This window comes from Silurus meridionalis, chromosome 28 (genome assembly GCF_014805685.1).
Source record: "Silurus meridionalis isolate SWU-2019-XX chromosome 28, ASM1480568v1, whole genome shotgun sequence".
NCBI lineage: Eukaryota > Metazoa > Chordata > Actinopteri > Siluriformes > Siluridae > Silurus > Silurus meridionalis.
The window spans coordinates 14,026,178-14,044,958 of record NC_060911.1 but is presented as its reverse complement, the minus strand read 5'-3'; the positions used below and the strand labels follow the sequence as shown (position 1 = coordinate 14,044,958).

At 39.5% G+C, this 18,781-nt stretch overlaps 1 protein-coding gene and 1 long non-coding RNA gene across 6 annotated transcripts in view; one reads left to right on the top strand and one right to left on the bottom strand.

Annotated features, from left to right (window-relative positions):
- The window catches only part of LOC124381662 (inactive phospholipase D5), a 50,330-nt gene that overhangs the window by 16,777 nt on the left and 14,772 nt on the right, over positions 1–18,781 (bottom strand). For 2 of the 5 annotated variants that reach the window (XM_046843470.1, XM_046843471.1), the window contains exons 1-2: positions 3,330–3,348; positions 2,290–2,426 (exon numbers count right to left, since the gene is read on the bottom strand). In XM_046843470.1, the coding sequence (XP_046699426.1) occupies positions 2,290–2,426; positions 3,330–3,341 (149 nt within the window). In that variant the 5' untranslated portion in view covers positions 3,342–3,348. Of the gene's footprint in view, positions 1–2,289; positions 2,427–2,967; positions 3,011–3,329; positions 3,349–18,781 lie in introns of those variants that run through there. The other 3 variants (XM_046843472.1, XM_046843473.1, XM_046843474.1) reach the window with 2 other exon arrangements.
- LOC124381664 lies at positions 6,579–17,227 on the top strand. The gene is made up of 4 exons (XR_006924911.1): positions 6,579–6,964; positions 7,593–7,766; positions 14,354–14,448; positions 16,994–17,227. It is a non-coding gene; the product is annotated as an uncharacterized LOC124381664 (long non-coding RNA).

The window sequence follows — 18,781 nt, the reverse complement described above, 5'->3', positions numbered from 1 at the left end:
TGTTTTGGAGCAGAGAATAATAGAGACTTATTCCAGTGGTGTGAAAAGAATCCTGAACTGACATTGATGCCGAGAGTGTGTACAGCTGTTCTTCCTGCTAATGGAGTATTCTTCAACGCAAATCATATGAAACATCTGGGCATTTATAGATTTGTGTGGTCAAAGTCAATCTTCATATCATTACATGACCAGGTCACAATTGAAAACAGCGTTTTTTTTTGTTGAAAAACGCTCCGTGCCTACACTTTCATTTTCAATCTTTCCCCTATAGTTACTCATGCACACCAAAAAGTTTGAAAATGCTCACGTCCCCGTACTTCACATGTTGCAAATTGTAAGACGCTACACAACTGCGTCACAGTCCACACTGCGACGTAAAAACACCATTATCAAATGGATCAACTTTGGAGAACGTTTTCAAAAAACAACATTTTTCTTCTTTAAAGATAAACATATTAGTGACATGGCCTCACATTGCGATCCACAGGATACACACACTCCCATTCTCAGTGTCTCCCAGCGACTAATTGAATTTGTTGACAATGTGACCTGTTTCAAAGAACTACTGAGCTGTTCTGATTTACGAGTTGGACGTTAAAGTTCTGAGCTTGTTTCTGGTTTTCAATTTAGCGTTCGCTTCTTTGAAACTCTGTTTGTTCATCGTCTGATTTTTGACTGTTTCTCTCCACCTGTGTGCATTTCGATTTACATAATATTCTGCTTAGAAAAAAAAGGAGCATGTCTCTCAAATCTTTTAGCAGGCACTGTATGGTACATTATCATTATTTCATTAGAGGGTTACTGGCTTTGCTTAAGGGCTAAAGATTGGCAGTTTGGCGATACTTGGGGCTTGAACCACCGATCTTTCGATCAGTAACCCAGAGCCTTAACCACTGAGCTACTACTTCCCACTAAGGATAATAAGGAGGTATAGTAAGAGAAGCTACAAACAGCCATTCCTTCACCAAACCCTCTATCTTTCACATGTCTTTCTTGTTCTCTCACACACACTCTCACAGTCACTGTGTTTGGGAAAAGAATGAAATCCGAGCCTGTGTGTGTGTGTGTGTGTGTGCTGTAAAGATGAATATTTCTGAGCCACATTGACTCATACTGTTACATAAAAACAAAACCCACTTTCGAAAGCTTTCGAAAGAGAGACGACCACAAATGAGCACACTGAGCTAGTCTGTGCCTCCCACTTGGACCGGAGCCGAATCAATTTGGAGCTCCAAATTACATTTCGTACACTTATTAGAAAGGAAACGGAGGCCGGGGTGCTCACAGGAAGAAGAAGTGGCGGGGGAGGAGAGAGGGAGAGGGGGGGATTGCAACGGCTGGAAAATGTACTCGATAACAAGCTGTATGAGGTGTGAGCTCCGGAGGAGAGTGTGATAAGAACCAGGACAACTCCAAGGACGAGATCGAGGTCAGCTATAAGAGAGGTACACCCGATCTCTCACATCGAGGGTTTATCACAGCACGGATATCGTGCCGATATCATGCTCGTTAATCAGAAAAAAGATCCGATGTCATGTGATGTAACCCTAGTGTACGCTGCCTTTCTATTAAACAAAATACATTGAGATGTGTCTTTTAATAACAAAAGCAATATACAGGCAAAAAAAAAAGTTAGTGGTCAACTTATCATAAGATCATTAAGTCCCCAGTAAACTCGGTTTGTGATTATGTGAACAGTATGTGCTCCTTTGAGCTGTGATCTTGTGAACTGTACATGTCATTACGTGAACAGTATATGCGATCGTGTGAATGATATACAATCATTTGAACTGCATGTGATTATGCGAACCGTAAAGGACGTCATGGCTTCCTGTAGCTGCCCTCGTCAGATTTAAAACACTGATACTTGACTGCAAAACAGCACACTAAATCACAGCACTAATCCCACCCCTAACTGCACCACACACATACTGTTTGTTTCAAAAACCCTGCTCGAAAGGTCCCACTAACTCTCAGGGTACAAGGAAGACATGCTTTCAAACTCTTCTCTGTTCTGGCTACCTCTTTTTAACTAGTTTCTCTCCCAACAGAGTGTTTCGACTGGTGGTATTCTTCATCTGTGTAATAAGGGACCAGCATCAGAATGTATTTATTGATGAAGTTGTTTTGGATTAGGGGGTGTGTACCAAATGCCATACATGTAAATGTATACTGAGTGTACTCACATCCACTTTCGTATTTCTATTGATCCTAAACTGTACGTGATCAAAATTTTGCTGTGAAATATTTAGTCTGTGATACGAAACTAATTAATTGTATAGTGCTTACTGGCAGATATCGCTGCAATTATCGTCGTTGAGGATGTCGTCGTCTTCTCCTAACACGTCCACGGCTGAAAATATCAGCGCCACCAAGACGGCGAAGCAGCACACCAGAGCAAAGATCACGATGCATTTCTGCTGAGACTGAAAAACAACCAGAAAACACACACATTGATTTAGATTATTTTAGTGCACAGCCCAACTGAGACTGTAAATACATCAAGAACAGCAATTTTAGCTCTGTTTCACATAAACATCACTTTATGGCCAAAGGTTTGTGGAAACCTGATGGTTAGTTTGAGCTTTTTAATGATGCTTCACTAGATTTTGGAGTATGTTGGTGGAGGTTTGTGCTTCTTCAGCCACAAGGGTGTTAGTACAGTCACATTGATGTAGGGTGAGGTAAGGAGGCCTGGGGTGGTGTTCAAATTCAACTCAAAGTTGTTCACAAGAGTTTAGGTCAGAGCAGGCCATTCAAAGTCCTCCTATGTAAAGCATATCTTTATGCTACTGTCATGCTACCACATTAAATACATCCAATCCAACTTTGTGGGAACAGTTTGGGGAGGAAATACATATGGCTGTAAAAGTCAGGTGTCTCAGTACTTTTGTCCATATTATGTACATAATAATACATATAAAACATGAGAATTAGTTTTGTTTCAGCTGCTTTTCATGCTAATACCATTGCTAGCTCATTCTCTCACACACCGCTAACTAAATCACAACTGGTTTGTTTAGCCGCATTGCATTCTGGGACTCCATGTTTCCTGCTATTAGCTATGCTAGTTGTTGTTCAGCTGGCTAACCCAGCCATTAGGGTTGCACAAGCCAGTGCACTCTTAATGCTGGTATTATGAAGGGCATCCAGCGTAAAAATATGTGCCAAATCAAATATTGCAAATAAAAAATCAGAATTCCATACCGAATCGGTCGAGGTTCGAGTTACCAACGACGTGGATAGGATTAGTAAGGAGGAAAAGGAGAAAGTGAGAGCAGATATTAAAGGGATGAAAAGTGGAAAGTCGGTTGGACCAGATGACATACCGCTAGAAGCATGTAGATGTTTAGGAGAGATGCAGTGGAGTTTTTAACAAAATAGTTTAACAAGATTCTGGAAGGTGAGAGGATAGATGAGAAATGGAGAAGCAGTGTCCTGGTATCGTTAAGATCTTTAAGAATAAGGGAGATGTGCATAATAAAGTTGATTAGTTACACCATGAAGTTACAGGAAAGAGTAGTGGAAGCCAGGCTGAGATAAGAGGAAGAGCACCACGGACACAATATTTGCTTGAGGAAGTCAGAAGAAGTTGCATTGTGTGTTTGGATTTAGAGAACGCGTAAGACGGGGTGCCAAGAGAGGAGTTGTGGTATTGCATGAGGAGAAGCATGTGGCAGGGAAGTATGTGAGGGTGGAACAACAGACTGGTTCAAGGTGGAGGTGGGGCTGCATCAAGGATTGGCTCTGAGCCCTTTCCTGTTTGCAGTGGTGATGGACAGGTTGACGAACGAGGTCAGACAGGAGTCTCCATTAACTATAATGTTTGCAAATGAAATTGTGATTTGTAGTGAGAGAAGGGAGCAGGTGGAGAAGAGCCTGGAGAGGTGGAGGTACACGCTGGAGAGAAGAGGAATAAAAGTCAGTAGGAGTAAGACAAAGTACATGTGTGTGAATGAGAGGGAGGGCAGTGGAGGGGTGCGGTTGCAGGGAGAAGAGGTGAAGAAGGTGGAGGAGTTCAAGTACCTGGGGTCAACAGTGCAAAGTAATGGAGAGTGTGTTAGAGAAGTGAAGAAAAGAGTGCAGGCAGGGTGGAGTGGGTGGAGAATAGTGATTTTTTAAGTAAAGTTTATAGGACTGTGGCGAGACCTGCGATGTTGTATGGTTTAGAGACAGTGGCATTGAGTAAAAGACAGAAAGTGGAGCTGGAGGTCACAGAACTGAAGATGTTCAGATTTTAATTGGGAGTGACGAGGATGGACAGGATTAGAAATTAGTTTATTAGAGGGACAGAGCATGTAGGACGTTTTGGGGACAAGGTGAGGGGGGTGTGATTGAGGTGGTTTGGACATGGGCAGAGGAGGGACATGAGGTATATAGAAAGAAGAATGCTGAGAATGGAGCCACCAGGGAGGAGGAAAATAGAAAGGTCAAGGAGGAGGATTATGGATGTGGTGAAGGAAGACATGCAGATAGTTAATTTGAAAGAGGCAGATGTAGAGGACAGAGTAGTATGGAGACAGATGATCTGCGGTGGCGATTCCTAATGGAAGCAGCCGAAAGAAGAAGAAAAGAAGGACTAGAAGTTTTTGTTCAGCTGGTCAAGTGTAACCACTCCCAGCATTCCCTGCAATTCTCTAAATCAGCCAGTTAGTGAAAATGAACGAATGGGCAAATAAATGTTCGTGGATATTCATCATACCAGAGCTGACAGACTACAATTTAATAAGCAGAGATGCGATTGATTCCAAATGTGGACTTTCTACTCTAAAGATTTAATAAAGGAAGCATAATAAATCATTCACATCAGCGGCACAGTGCACTCCTCTGTGTTCATATTAACCATGGAAAAATCTTTCAAAAATTCATTTGCCAGGGTTTAGCAGAGTCATGCGTTTGCACAACGGACTCCAGAAAAAAATGCTTCTGATTTTTTATTTTTTCTGAGACTGAATCTCCGAGACCTTATAAAACCATATATATAAAGACTTCTGGACCCCTCTGTATGTGCATTTTTATGAATAATGGCTATTTTACATCTATATATTTATCTATTTATCCGTCCGTCTGTCCAGGTGTATGCCACAGAACTGTGTTTCCCATCAACCAATGCGTCTTACTGTTTCATGTACCATGTCTGCGCCTGCTTCATATTTATGGTTAGCTTCTCACCATGGTCTCAGGTTTGTTGTATTTATTTGTCACTAATTCTTGCTCAGGTTCAGGTTTCATGTTATTTTGTGCTTTGTCTCATTGTCCTTTTTAAAGACAATGAAATGATACCAGAAGAAGTATAGAATAATGTTGTAAAATGTGTTAAATAAACCAGAATATGGTTTATATTTTCAATTCTTCAAAGTAACCCTGCTTCTTCGACAAATAGCTCTTACATAAAACAGAAGTGTTTTCTTGTCTTGTTGCAAAACAAATGATGGTCCCGCGAAGTGCAAAACAAATGGGATAGCCTGTCACTGTGGTAATCATGCTGGTTAAATGCACTCTCAATTTTTCAAAATCACCAACAGTGTCACCTGCAACGCACCTCCACCCCACCACACCTCCACCTCCATGCTTCACAGTGGGAACCACACATTTAGGAACCGTGCTTCACCCTCTAGAAAGACACAATGGTTAGAGCCGAAATTCTCAAATTTGGACTCATCAGACCAAATTACAGTTTTCCACTGATCCAATATCCATTTTGTGTGTTTCTTGTCCCAAGCAAGTTTCTTCTTGTTTCTTCTGCTTGTTTTTCTTCTGAAGTAATGGTTTCTTTGGCACATTTCAATCATGAAGGCCTGACTCATACAGCGTACTCTGAAGAATGAATGTTGAAATATGTCTGGCACTTGAACTCTGTGTCTGGTTAACTTATCCTCTGCAGCAGAGGTAGCTCTTGGTTTTCCTTTCCTGGGACAGCCCTCATGAGAGCCTGTTTAGTAATAGCATCAGATGGTTTTAGAGACTGTATTTAGGCATTTAAACTTTTTAAGATTTTCACTTTTTAAAGTAATGATGACTCTTTTCTCTTTACTTTAATGAGTGTTTCTTGCAAAATATGGATTTGTACAGTAGTTGTAGTAGCAGTGATAGTGCTATTGACTTTGTACACACTCTTCCCTCTGCACAAGACAATTTATGGTCTAAAGCACATGAAGACGGCAAGAAATGTCACAAATAAAATCCTGACAAAGGCACAACTGTGAACTAAACTACATACCAGGTGACTACCTCATAAATCTGATTAGAGAAGGTTGGGAGTTTGGAAAGCTTGCATCAAAGCTAAATGGAGCTACTTTGGACAAGCTAAAATATTAAACATATTCTGAGTTATTAAACACAATTTTTTTAATACATAATTCCATTGTTCTTTTATAGTTTGGTTGACTTCAATGTTGAAAATAATACAAATATCCAAAAATCCAACAATAAAATCCATATTATACATACGATATTATACATGGAACTCTACACCAGTGTTTCTTAACTGGTGTGTCACAACCCAAAATCTGGGCGGGACCATTCTGAGAGGGTCTTGTGTGTGTAGCCAAATAAAAAAACACTGCCTTTCTTTTTAAAAACAACTTTTCTTGTACTGAGCTGCACACCGACAAAATGTGGCTCAAAAAGAATTTGCTGATGTGTTCAAGTATTTCAACACATTAAACGTGTCCATGCACGGAAGGGGGGCACATTATCGCACTGTCGGCAAATCATGTTTTCAAAGCCATTTTTTTTCCGAAGCTTATAATGAAGCACAACAGCTGGATGCCGCGAGGGGAAAAAATCCACTGATGAAAACGAAACGTCTCAGCACATTGCAAGTACGGTTTAATGACTACTTCCCACAGAACCATTGAGGTGATCAAAGGATATGCGATCGCTTTGGAATCGACATGGAAAGCATCACATTGTCGAGCCGTTGATGAGATACGGTTGGTCATGTGATCAGACGTTGAGCAAGGTAAGTCCTGGCATGGTGATCTACATATTCACAAAACATTATTTTCCAGATTATAACAATTTGATTGGAGAAAAAGGAGAAAAAAGCTTCTTCCTTCTGACTGTTACTAGTAGTTCTGACAATGTAGACTCTTTCCATAAACGTAAAAAACAATCTATAATTTTATGCATACTTTTACATGTGGTACGTCTACTTGTAAAAGTCACAATAGAAGAGATGCTGTGTTAGAAACCTGCAAATTAATTGCTGCTGTTATAGAAAACTAATCAACACCTTCTGACCAATCAGAATCGTGAATCACACAGTGTTATGGTACATTCACTTACTATTTTTTAAAAAGTGATTGCAGGGGTTGAGCGCCAGTTGAGTTGAATTGAGTGGAAAGGATCATACACCTGTGTGTAATTTTATGAATGAATGTTTCCTTTTTCCCACTAAATAGTGCAAAGGAAATGGGGTACGGGAAATAGGTATACAGGAACGAGTGTTGCATTGCTTTGTCTAAACTCTGCAGGTTGTGTGAGAGCTGGTGGACGACCTGGTGGCTATGAGTGTGTGTGTGTGTGTGTGTTACAGTATGTAAGGAGGTGTAAAATGCTGCAAAATGAACAGTTTATTGTTTACTCAGACCAATCGTGCCCAGGAGACAATCCTTCCCAAAGATGAGCTGCTGCCAGCCCTGATTACGGCACAGAGCCAGAATCAATACCTCGCAACTTCCAAACACAGCCTTATCCTGTCAGACTGCAGAGCCCACAGTGCAGCAGAGACCATCAAAGCAAACAGTTATTACTAACACGAGGTAAGGTCTAAAATAAAATTTACATCACAATATACTTGATCCAACAAGACATTTGGTGTTTGATGACAGAAGTAGCTTCTTTGGCTGCTAGTGTTGCTAACAACCGAGGGAAACCCATAGCTACCAGTTTAGCATCACTCCTGGTACTGAAACAAACAATAATCATAAATTAAGATGAATAACTGAGTCCCCATTTACTATTACAATAACTTCCACCCTTCTGGGAAGATGTTCCACCAGTCAGGTACTGATGTAGGTGAAGTGAGGAGGCCTGGGATGCAGTCAGAATTCACATTCAACCAATAGGTTTTGAGGTCAGAGGGATCTTCCACTTCAACCCATGGAAAGCAGGTTGAGGGTTTGGGTCTCCTAGTTCAAGTGAAGGAAAAATTCATACTACCACTTCCAAAGATGTTCTATACAATTGTGTGTCTCCAACTTTGTCTCTAAACGTTTGGGAAAGTACGCAAGAAAAACTAATAAATATAAAATAATGTTGGAAGTTAGTGTTGGGGTTTTAAATCACGCCTTTTCCCTGTGTACATGAAGATTGTTTGTTCTCCCTGTGATTTAGTGGTTTCCTCTGTGTATACTCAGTTTACTCTTCCCAGCTCAAAGATGTACCACCTATGCTACTTCGAACGACACATTTGTTCACAGCCTCTGAATAGTTGCGTAAGCTTGGGCGATTGTGCCATGCCATGGTACCTTGGGTCCCCTGGCATACGCTCCAGCCTCCCTGTTACCCTGTGTAGGATAAGAACTATAGAAAATGGATGTATGAATTGATATAGATATAGCAATCTAGAATCAGGCAATATTCTAAAAGAAAATAATCGTTATTATTAAATGGGCGGGAGAGACTACTGTCATGTCCAAGATCAGGTCGGACTGTTGAGGGGTTGAGATCAAGTCAAGTGAAAGGGTCGTCCAAAGGGGCAAAAACAACCAGAAACTATATTTTTAGAACATTTTTAGACCTTTAGGTTTAAATTATGCCCGACCAATAGCGCTTAAATCACTTGTGAAGTGTTTTGAGAATTAATAAAAAAGTACACACAGCATCATATAAATCCTTCGTAATTTGCATACCAATCCTCTAGTGGAACTAAGGACGCAATTTTAACCATATTGCGTCGGCCGTATACGCATTTAGACAAACCAAAACCATTTTATTTGTAGATTTCTCATCAGCCTTTAACTGCATTTCTCCTAGATCATTAGCAGTTACCCTGGCAAAAGAATTTTCTTTAGACAGTAGGATGCTTAGACTACAATTACAGAATGCCACAGGAGGTCTTTCATACCAGTGTCATTCAATACCAGGTTCATTATCATATTATGTGCAATATGTTCTGAGTTCCCTAGCACCTTTTTTGCATTTTTGAATACATTTGAATTTATAGAATATTTAATTACTTTTTCAAGTATACACCGATCAGGCATAACATTGTGACCACCTGCTAATATTGTGTTCCCAGTTTTGCTGCCAAAACAGTCCTGACCCTTCGTTCATTGACAGCTAAAAGCTAAAGGAGCTCATTTGTTGGTTCAGACCACACGGGCCAGCATTCGCCCTGTCGCCGGTTCACCACTGTTCCCTCCTTGGAGCACTTTTGATAGATACTGACCACTGCAGACCAGGAACAGTCCACAAGAGCTGCAGTTTTAGAGATGCTCTGACCCAGACGTCTAGACGTCACAATTTGTCAAACTCCCTCAAATTTTTACACTCGCCCATTATTCCTGCTTCTAACATCAACTTTGAGGACAAAATATTCACTTGCAGCACAATAAATATATCGACCCACTAACAGCCACCATGATGAAATTGGAATTTAATTTTTTCCCCTTGTATTATGAAAGCAGTCTTTGGCAAAATAATTTCCTTTGGGATTAATAAAGTTCTTTCTTATCTTATTCTAATCTTATCCTCTTATCCCTTTGTTCTTTCAAGCCCTGTCTGATGAAATGGTGTTTACTTTGAATGGTGCTTTCTTGTGGAACCAACCAGCACAGGATGGTTCCACATAAACAGCCTAAAGACCCAGGAGGTTACTGTAGAAGTTACTGTTAAACTCAAGAACCTTGAACATGGATTTGCGCTGTAGTTAATATGAACAGTATAAACTGATATAAACTGCTACAATGGCTAAGGGTTGCAATCGCCATGAACAGTTTTACACTTAAGTGTCCATCAGGGAACAGTCGATAACCTTAACAATGATGCAACTCTACATTTTTCAGCCAGATGTGTTGGGCATCCCTTCTTTTTTGAGTCTGGTTTCTCTCAAGGTTGCTTCCTCATACCGTCGCAGGGAGGTTTTCCCTCAACATGGCCACCACTGGCTAATGTTCATTGTTAAAAATGCTACACAAATAACAATTAATTAAACTACTTACTGGGCTAGAAAGAAACTATGTTTATTATTTGTTTTTACATATTCTCAGAGACTGTCCAAGACCATCTAATTTGATACAGAAAACATAAATAAAAGAAGGAAAAAAAAGGACATCATTTAAAAAAACAAATGAAATGCCAGATTATGTGATTTTGCCCTCTTTATGATGTCATGCTCTTAAGAGGACACTCTGATTTCATTACAAACCCGCTATTGAATAAGATTACTGTGAGACCACTTGACTCTTTGGCGCTTTTAGAATGGATTTCGTCTCGGATCAATTTTGCCAAGGACCAGAAATTGGTGGGTTTTGTTTGATCCCTCACCTCCGGTGTCTTCTGCATTCCCTGAATAAAACATCACTTTCCCTAAGGAACATGTTCTGTTTTAATCTTGTCCTGATCTTGCATCTAAAATGCTCTTACATTTATATAGATATCATTTTGCTAGAAGGATCTTATCAAGAGCGACTTACATTTAACTTATTCATACAACTGATTAGCTATAGGATTAAGGGCTTTGCTCAGGGGCCCAGGAGTGGCTACTTGGTGTGACTGGGATTTGAACTCACAGCCTTTAGATCCAAAGTCCAATGCCTTAACCAGCAACCGACCACTTCCCCGGCTCTTGTTGTCTCTCAAAACAGATCCTTTAAACACTTCCGTCTTTGGGGTTTTGTAGAGGAATTTACTGACAGATTAGACTGCTTGCAGAATTTAGTTTGATGAAGTTCCCCCCAGGATTAAATCATTCCACTGTTGGGGGCTCTCAGTTCAATAAAGAATTAGGTTAAGACTTTTACCAATCATCTTACCTGTAATGTATTCATTTCAAGGATTCTAGTGGAAAATGCAGTCCTAAGACTGATCCCTGAGGAATACCTTGTGTTGAGATGAGAAACAAAAATGCAAAATTCACTCTAATCACTCCCAATTTTAAAGGGGACACTCTTGGATATAAAATGGACTAAATGACGACGGCAAAGATGGCAACAGTTTCAATGAAGGCTTTAAGCCAAAAATACAGATGTATTCGTCTACCTATTTCAGTGCTCACTATATTTGTATTCATGTACCATAGTTGTAGTTATTTATATCATGCTTGACAGTAAATAATTTTTTTATGTTTTTGGCACACAATTACAAAGGTCTTCATATTCTGACCAGGCATAACATTGACATAACATTATAAAATATTATTGTCTCTTCATCATGGCATCTGTTAGTGGGTGGGATTTATTAGGCAGCAAGTGAACATTTTGTCCTTAAATTTGATGTGTTAGAAGCAGGAAGGATTTGAGCGAGTTTTCCAAATTGTGACGTCTAGACGACTGGGTCAGAACATCTCCAAAACTGTGCTCTTGTGGGTTGTTACCGGTCTGCAGTGGTCAGTATCTAGCAAAAGTCCTCCAAGGAAGGAACAGTAGTGAACCGGTGACAGGGTCATGGGTGGCCGAGGGTTACTGATGTACGTGGGGAGTGAAGGCTGATCCTTGTGGTCCGATCCAACAGACGGGCTCCTGTCGCTCAAATTGCTCAAAATGTTAATGCGGTTAATGATTGATGGGTCAGGACTGTTTTGGCAACAATAGAAGGACCGGCGTTCGTAAAGTGTGTCTGATTGGTATAGATGTCCTTAGAGGTGGTAGCATGGAAACACAACTCTTCAAAAAATCTAGGGGAACATCTTCCCAGAAGAGTGGCGCTTATTATAAGAGCTAATGGGGACTGGGCTGTTCAAAAAGTCTATATGCAGCTATAATACAGCCCTTAATTTAATGAGAAAATAATAGTAATTTGCACATTTAATGCTTTCTGGACTAATTTTATCTTATAGTCCCAGAGAACAAGAAAACAAACAGGCCACTGCATAATACAGTGCTGTCAGATACGATTTGTACAATGAAACTGCGAAATGTGACATCAAATGAACAATGATAATGTTCTTAACTCCACTTCAATTTAGAAAATTCTTGGCTCTAGGCAAGGCATGTGATTACGATTTAAATATTGTTCTACAGACAGAGAACGAAGTCATTACTCCAGGAGGAGCGAAGCCTGGGGAGGCTGTGTGATCACGCATCGCATTACAGTAAAGCAACATGACAGAAAACAGATGCTGTGTGTTGTGGGTGTTGCTTTGTATGGTTGCTCCAGACTGCCTATAAACCTGCACCCGAGCTCTGGTGCACCAGTTCCTCCAATTACCCGCTCAATGCAGGAGCAATGATCCCAAACCATATGGTTTATGTGAGCTCATCAATCACAGGGTCAAGACCCTGCACTCATTTCAAATTTTCCAAAAGCGTTCCTACATGCTGCTTTTGACCTCGCAACAACTCCCTGCAGATGTGGGCTCCGCTCAACACCTGCTTCATCGCCATACCGCCAGGGAATCACATGACGAAATTAAATAATCAGGTGGAGAAAGAACAAAGCTCGTAAATTAATTATCTAAAAGAAGCTCAATGTTAGCGGGAAGAACATCGAGCTGGAAGTGTAGGTGTCGTAATGCTTCAGAGAAACAAAAGTGAAAGCCCCCAGCGTCTGTAATTACTGCCGATTTCAGTGTATTACTCAAAGCCTTTCTTGTATGGAGAATAGAAATCGTATAGTAATGAGTGAGATGCTCATGAGGGCATCCGTGAAAAGCAACCCGAGCTAAAACATATATACCACACCTAAATGAGCACCAGGACTGGTGTTCTGATTAGATGTGTCGCGAACCATTAACCAATAATCTCATTAAAAAAGTGCACAACGTATGAATAAACACCAATATGCAACATAAAAACACAAACGTCCTCCTGCAAGCTACAAAAAGAAATAGCCCGCTATGTAGGTTACGTACGTTAGCAAAGCTAGCTAGTTCGTGTTTCCGCACTCCGTACAATTTGTAAATTGTGTTCAATGATTCTAGTGGAAAATGCGGTCCTAAGACTGATCTCTGAAGAATACCTTGTGTTGAGATGACAAACAAAAACGCAAAATTCACTCTAATCACTCTTGATTTTAAAGGGGACACTCTTGGACATAAAATGGACTAAAGATGGCAACAATTTCAATAAAGGCTTTAAGCCAAAAATATAGATGTATTCGTCTACCTATTTCAGTGCTCGCTAGCATGCTAGTTTAGCAAACAGCTTCCGTAGCCCAACCTGCTAACCAACAGTCTAAATTTTGGATTATTTTTATTTAATCAAAGATTGAAAGAAAAAAAAAGGAGGCTGCGGAAAGAAAGACTGTGTATATCTAGAGTTTTTAATGGTGTTTGAGAGACACATTTATGTTCCTTTTGTTTATATGCAACAAACTCTTTCATGCAATGCGAAAGATTTCCTTTGACCAAACAAATCTATAAAGGTCCAGATGTTCCACTTATTTTTATAAGACAAATCCTCCCTTAGCATGAAGAACTTTACACACCGTCAGCATCCGGAGAGTTCGTTTTGCCGAACATTCAGCATTCAAGTTTTACCTCTTGTAAAACTTGCCAACTTCACTAGTTGGAGATTTCTTTATGATCAGTTCATCCCAGAGCAGTTCAATAGGATTTAGGTGCAGTGACTGGGCAGACCATTCCATAGTTAGATAGATTGATAACAATCCAGATGACTGTTTGCTCTCTAAATACTTGGACATACGCTTCGGCTAATCATCTTGTTGTATGGTGAAGTCGGTTCCAATGAACCGCAGTCCAGACAGAATTACATGATGTAATGGTGAAGTTTGGATGGTTGCCATGTTGGTTCAGGATTCCTTTCACCCCACTTAATGCGTGTTGAAGCGTCTTCCGTTTTGCTCATGCACAGTACCCGGATGTGTGCGTTTTCAGATGTTTCAGTGCGGAAGAGCGACTTTTGGGATTGAAAACGAAAGCATGGACGCGGAGCGTTTTTAGACGTAAGCGAAAAGTTCGTCTTTTAGAGACAAAAATGTCCCAATTGGACTTCACAGAACTTGTTTTCTAGTCATTTACTGTTTAACTATTTTACCCAGTTTGTTGCAGAGAAACAAAAGGAACATGCATGCGTCTCAAAATCCACCGAAGACCAGGTGTTTCCACACCTTTTACAGGAATAAAATGTTTATCAATAAAATGTTATAGACAAATAATCAAGATAAAAAATTTCTGTCGTTGATCAGCTTCCTAACATGGCACCAAAATGTTCTTCTTTACTTTCAGCAGGTTCACTTTGGTACTTTTGCCGATTATACTGAGCTGAGCTGCAGCTCCTCTTCAAAACGACGAAAAATAATCTCCTCTGTATGTCGCCCTCTGTGAGTTTTTATATATATTTATATATTTGCTGATATTTTTAAGCTGCTGTTTTTTTTTTTTTTTGCCGTTTGACGGATATAAATGATGCTGTCTGTGCGAGTGGATTGGTTTTCCACCGTCTGCTGGGAATAAGTGCTGTGTGATTAATATTATATATGTACATATTTTACTTGCTCATGCATATCACATTGGTCTGGAAACTTAAAATGGAAGAATACACACAAATCAGATGCTTTGAAGTCTGTGATTTATCCAGATCTTAAGAAGACGTTTTAATGGATTTGCCCTGGGACAAAAAGAGCTTCTGGTGGAGTTTATCAATACAACATTCATAATTCATGAATTGTTCTAAAAGAAAAAGTAAATCATTAAACACAGTGCTTTGTTTTCTACTTTGCAAGAGCTAACACGTTCTTTACTGAATCTGGGTTTGTCGGGGTGGAGCTTATAATCAGTGGTCTTAGTGGTTAGGGTATTGGGCTAGTGTGCTGTAAGTCATATGAATTGAATTCCCAGAATTGTATGTTTGGCCATTCAGCAAGACTGGTAATACTCAATTGCTTAGGGGGAAGTCAATTTGGATAAATATGTCAGGCAAATGCAATTAATATTAATATATTGTGTGGATTCCTACCTCACGTTTGTGCATTCAGGTTTGTAAAATGTAAGGTATTATAGGTTTGTGTGGGGTTTTGGTTTTTTGTGTACTCACATGCTGTTTTCTGGATCGATGACAATGTTTTCACTGAGTCTGGTCTGATTCATATCTATATCTATATCTATCAACAAATTTCAAACAGGAAGTAATCTTACAAATTGTTCCAATCACATTAACTGGCATGCAGAACTCCATTCTGTAGTGGACCTCATCAGTGTTTCCACCATTTTCAAGAGGACCCCAGTGTAGGTCAGATCTCTGGAATGCTTCCATACAGTGGCCGAGAAGTGCAAAACCAAATACCAAATCCAATTAACAAAATACCAAATCCGAAAACAAATGAACAAATCCAAAAAACAAAAACAAATGAACAAATCTCAAAAACAAGTTAACAAATTTAAAAAACAAAATACCAAATCCGAAAACAAAAGAAGAAATCAATAAACAAATGAAAAAAAAATAATAAAAAAAAAAATATCAAATCTGAAAACAAATGGTCAAATCCAACAACAAAATAACAAATTCCCAAAACAAATTAACAAATTAATAAAGAAAATAAAGAATCAGAAAAACAAAATAAGAAATCCAAAACAAAACAAATAAACAAAATTGCAAAACAAAATAACAAATCTAAAAACACAATGATAATTCAGACAAAATGGAAAAGGTAGGTATAGTTTATAAATAAAATACTGACTGCTCATTTGTCATCTGTCATTTACAGGAAAATTGTGTATCTTATAACTTTGTTTCTTGTTTTATGTGGGCAGTTACTTTAAACCAATTTTGTTCCAATAGTGACATTTTTTTTGTACACTTTTACACAAACATGCTAACTTTCAAACATGCCTGTTGTACTTCCTGTATATCTTGAATGAAGGGTGTCTTGTCCAATGAGCGGTAAGTATTCTAGTATTCTGTTTTGTCTGAATTGTCATTGTGTTTTCAGATTTGTTAATTTGTGTTGCCCTTCTCAGCCTTCACACTTCCAGGCTCGAAAACTTCACTCACATATTACAAAAATACGATTAGCCAAAACTCAAGTAAAAAACAAATGCCTGCAATCTAAATGCAGTTTCGTTGACCCATTAATACAGTTTAATCAAATAATGAATATTTTATAGGCGCACTTTAAGTTGACGACTGAGTTCTTCTTTCTTTCTTTTGGCCCTCTGCCTTTAAATTGAACTCCAATATCAGGAATTGTTTATTCGGTAACAGAACATTGCCATCTCATCTAAAGCATTCCTGGGATCCAGCTAAATAGTTTGACTTGAGATTTTTTCGATCTTACGATGGTGATAGCATACGTAAAAATTGTAAAAGTTTGAAAAATGTAGCTGTGTATTTGCGGTAAGATATATTTCGGGAAGCTGTAAAATGTTAACAGATGAGGTTAGGATACAACAAGTCCATATGGTCAGGTAGAGTCACAGGCAAAACATGTGGAGGTCAAACCCGCCTAGCATGAAGATTACACAAGAAGCAAGGCAAGGAGGCAGAAGTACTAAAATAAGTACAGAGTCAGCCATTGGCAAGACTTCACAATGTGTTTGTGACTTGTTTGTACGAGGTGGAATCAAAACGTTTCGAGAGTAATGGTGTAACTGGTGCTATTCTGACCGAGTGCGTTTCCAAGGAACCAAGGAAATCCTGCATGAGACTGGGAAAATCTGCCATAACTTCAAGTAGGCTTTTATTATCATTTCAACAATAAATGGTGCAGTACACAGTACATTTGACATGATGTACGTTTGACATACCGCCATGCTTTAAGAGATGGTATAACATTACTCGAAGACGACGAGAGATCAGGAAGACCTTTAACAGGCTCAACCCCCAAAAATGTTAAAAAATCTTACTTCTGCACCCACCCTTCTCTCCAGATTTGGCTCCTATTTGGTTCCCAAAGATGAAGCTCCAGCACAAAAGTCGCCTTCTGACACCCTTGTGGAGACCGGCACGTATCTCAGAAGGTGCTTGACACGCTTCGAATAGAAGACTTCCAGGACACATCTCAGAAGTGGCAAAAACGCTGGGAGCGTTGTACTGTCGTACAAGGGGACTATTTTGAAGGTGATGTGTAAATGTAGATAATAAAGTACTTTGTTGTAAACAGAGCAAGTCTCGAAGGTTTTTTGATACCACCTTGTGTAATCCTCCACTGATTAATACTGTACTTGACTTGATATGTGAATTAAAGGTAATGGTCCCATTAAAGGTACCAACAAACTAAGGTAAGAGTTTTTGTGCATTAACACACAAAATTTGTATATTTGTTCTGTTTATTTTCTATTAAATTGAGGCGTTTATTAAAGAAATGAATCTTCAGTCTGGGTTCGATGTGTTTCCTCAGTCTCAGAAGTAACGCCGGCTATGAGGATTCATCTTTGAACAATGGAGTGATTGGCAGTCTTTGTTGTCACTTAAAAAAAGCCAGAGAACAAATGCTTTATGAGACTTTATAAAGACTTCTTTCTACGAGCGGCGTTTGATACGCTATCGTCAAAAGAGCAAGGAATCGGTTGTGCTGTAGCGTAACGACTAGCAATTCAACACACCGTTTGGTTTTTGATGTAGAAGCCCAGAAAGTGAATTCATGCTCGGTCAAAACAGCTCGATTTTTCTTAATTCAAGCCTTTATTTTTTTTTTTATTTTAATTTCACCACCAGACGACTTTCAAAATAGAACAAAATACACTTGCAGTATGATCTCTATAATCTCTGTTTTTTTTTTTTGATTTCTGTGATGCATCGGGAACATTGTCACCGGTTTAACCTTCACTCCGATCCGGCTCGCCGTCATCTCCTGAAAGCACTGAACAGTAACATTATTCAATTTCCAACCCCAACCCCCCCCCTTTCATGTGCCAGAGCTAAAAGATGTCCTGAGCGTCCACTGAAGCGATTTATCATTCATCCATAATCTGGGACGTCATGTTATTACACATGGAGAGGGTTGGAAGGTTGAGGAAGAGAGACAAATCGATAAACATGTTACACGTGAAACCCGATCGGCCGTGACGGTGAGATCAGAGATGACTCTAATGCGCTAAAGTGCTGATGGGAGACGCTGAACCCTCGACTCTTTTAGCACAGGTGCTCCGTAAGACATGTTCCGAGAAGAAACCCGAGCTGGGATGAAGGCAGAAGAACGTGCCAGTTGAAGATTACAAGTTTTTCGCTTAATTGATTTAACTTTATTTCACGAAACACCTTCTGCTGTGCGAAGTGAAGATTAATCGATGATCCGATTAGTATTTACACAAAGGTCACATACCGACATCACATTGTATCAGCTTTACCAAAACGAGGTTGCTACACCAACGTTTGTCCAATACCATCACACTCTAGAGTGTTTTATTTCTCTTACACTACAGATGCCTTTGATCTTCAGGTCCTCAGGCAGCACTACACTAAAAACAGGCATGATTCTGTAATGGTTATCACTTCATGAGCTCAGAAACACCTCATACATTGAAGAAGCCACATGTGAACATGATCCAAAAACACGGCCATTTCCTCTGGACTCAGGAACTCTCTGGACTCCGGACTTCCTCTGGCTTATTTCCAATAGACTAAGGTTCTGTGATCAGACAAATCTAAATTATTTTTGGAAACCATGGACACCACATCCTCTGGATTGAAGAGGAGAGGGACTATCTGGCTTATCA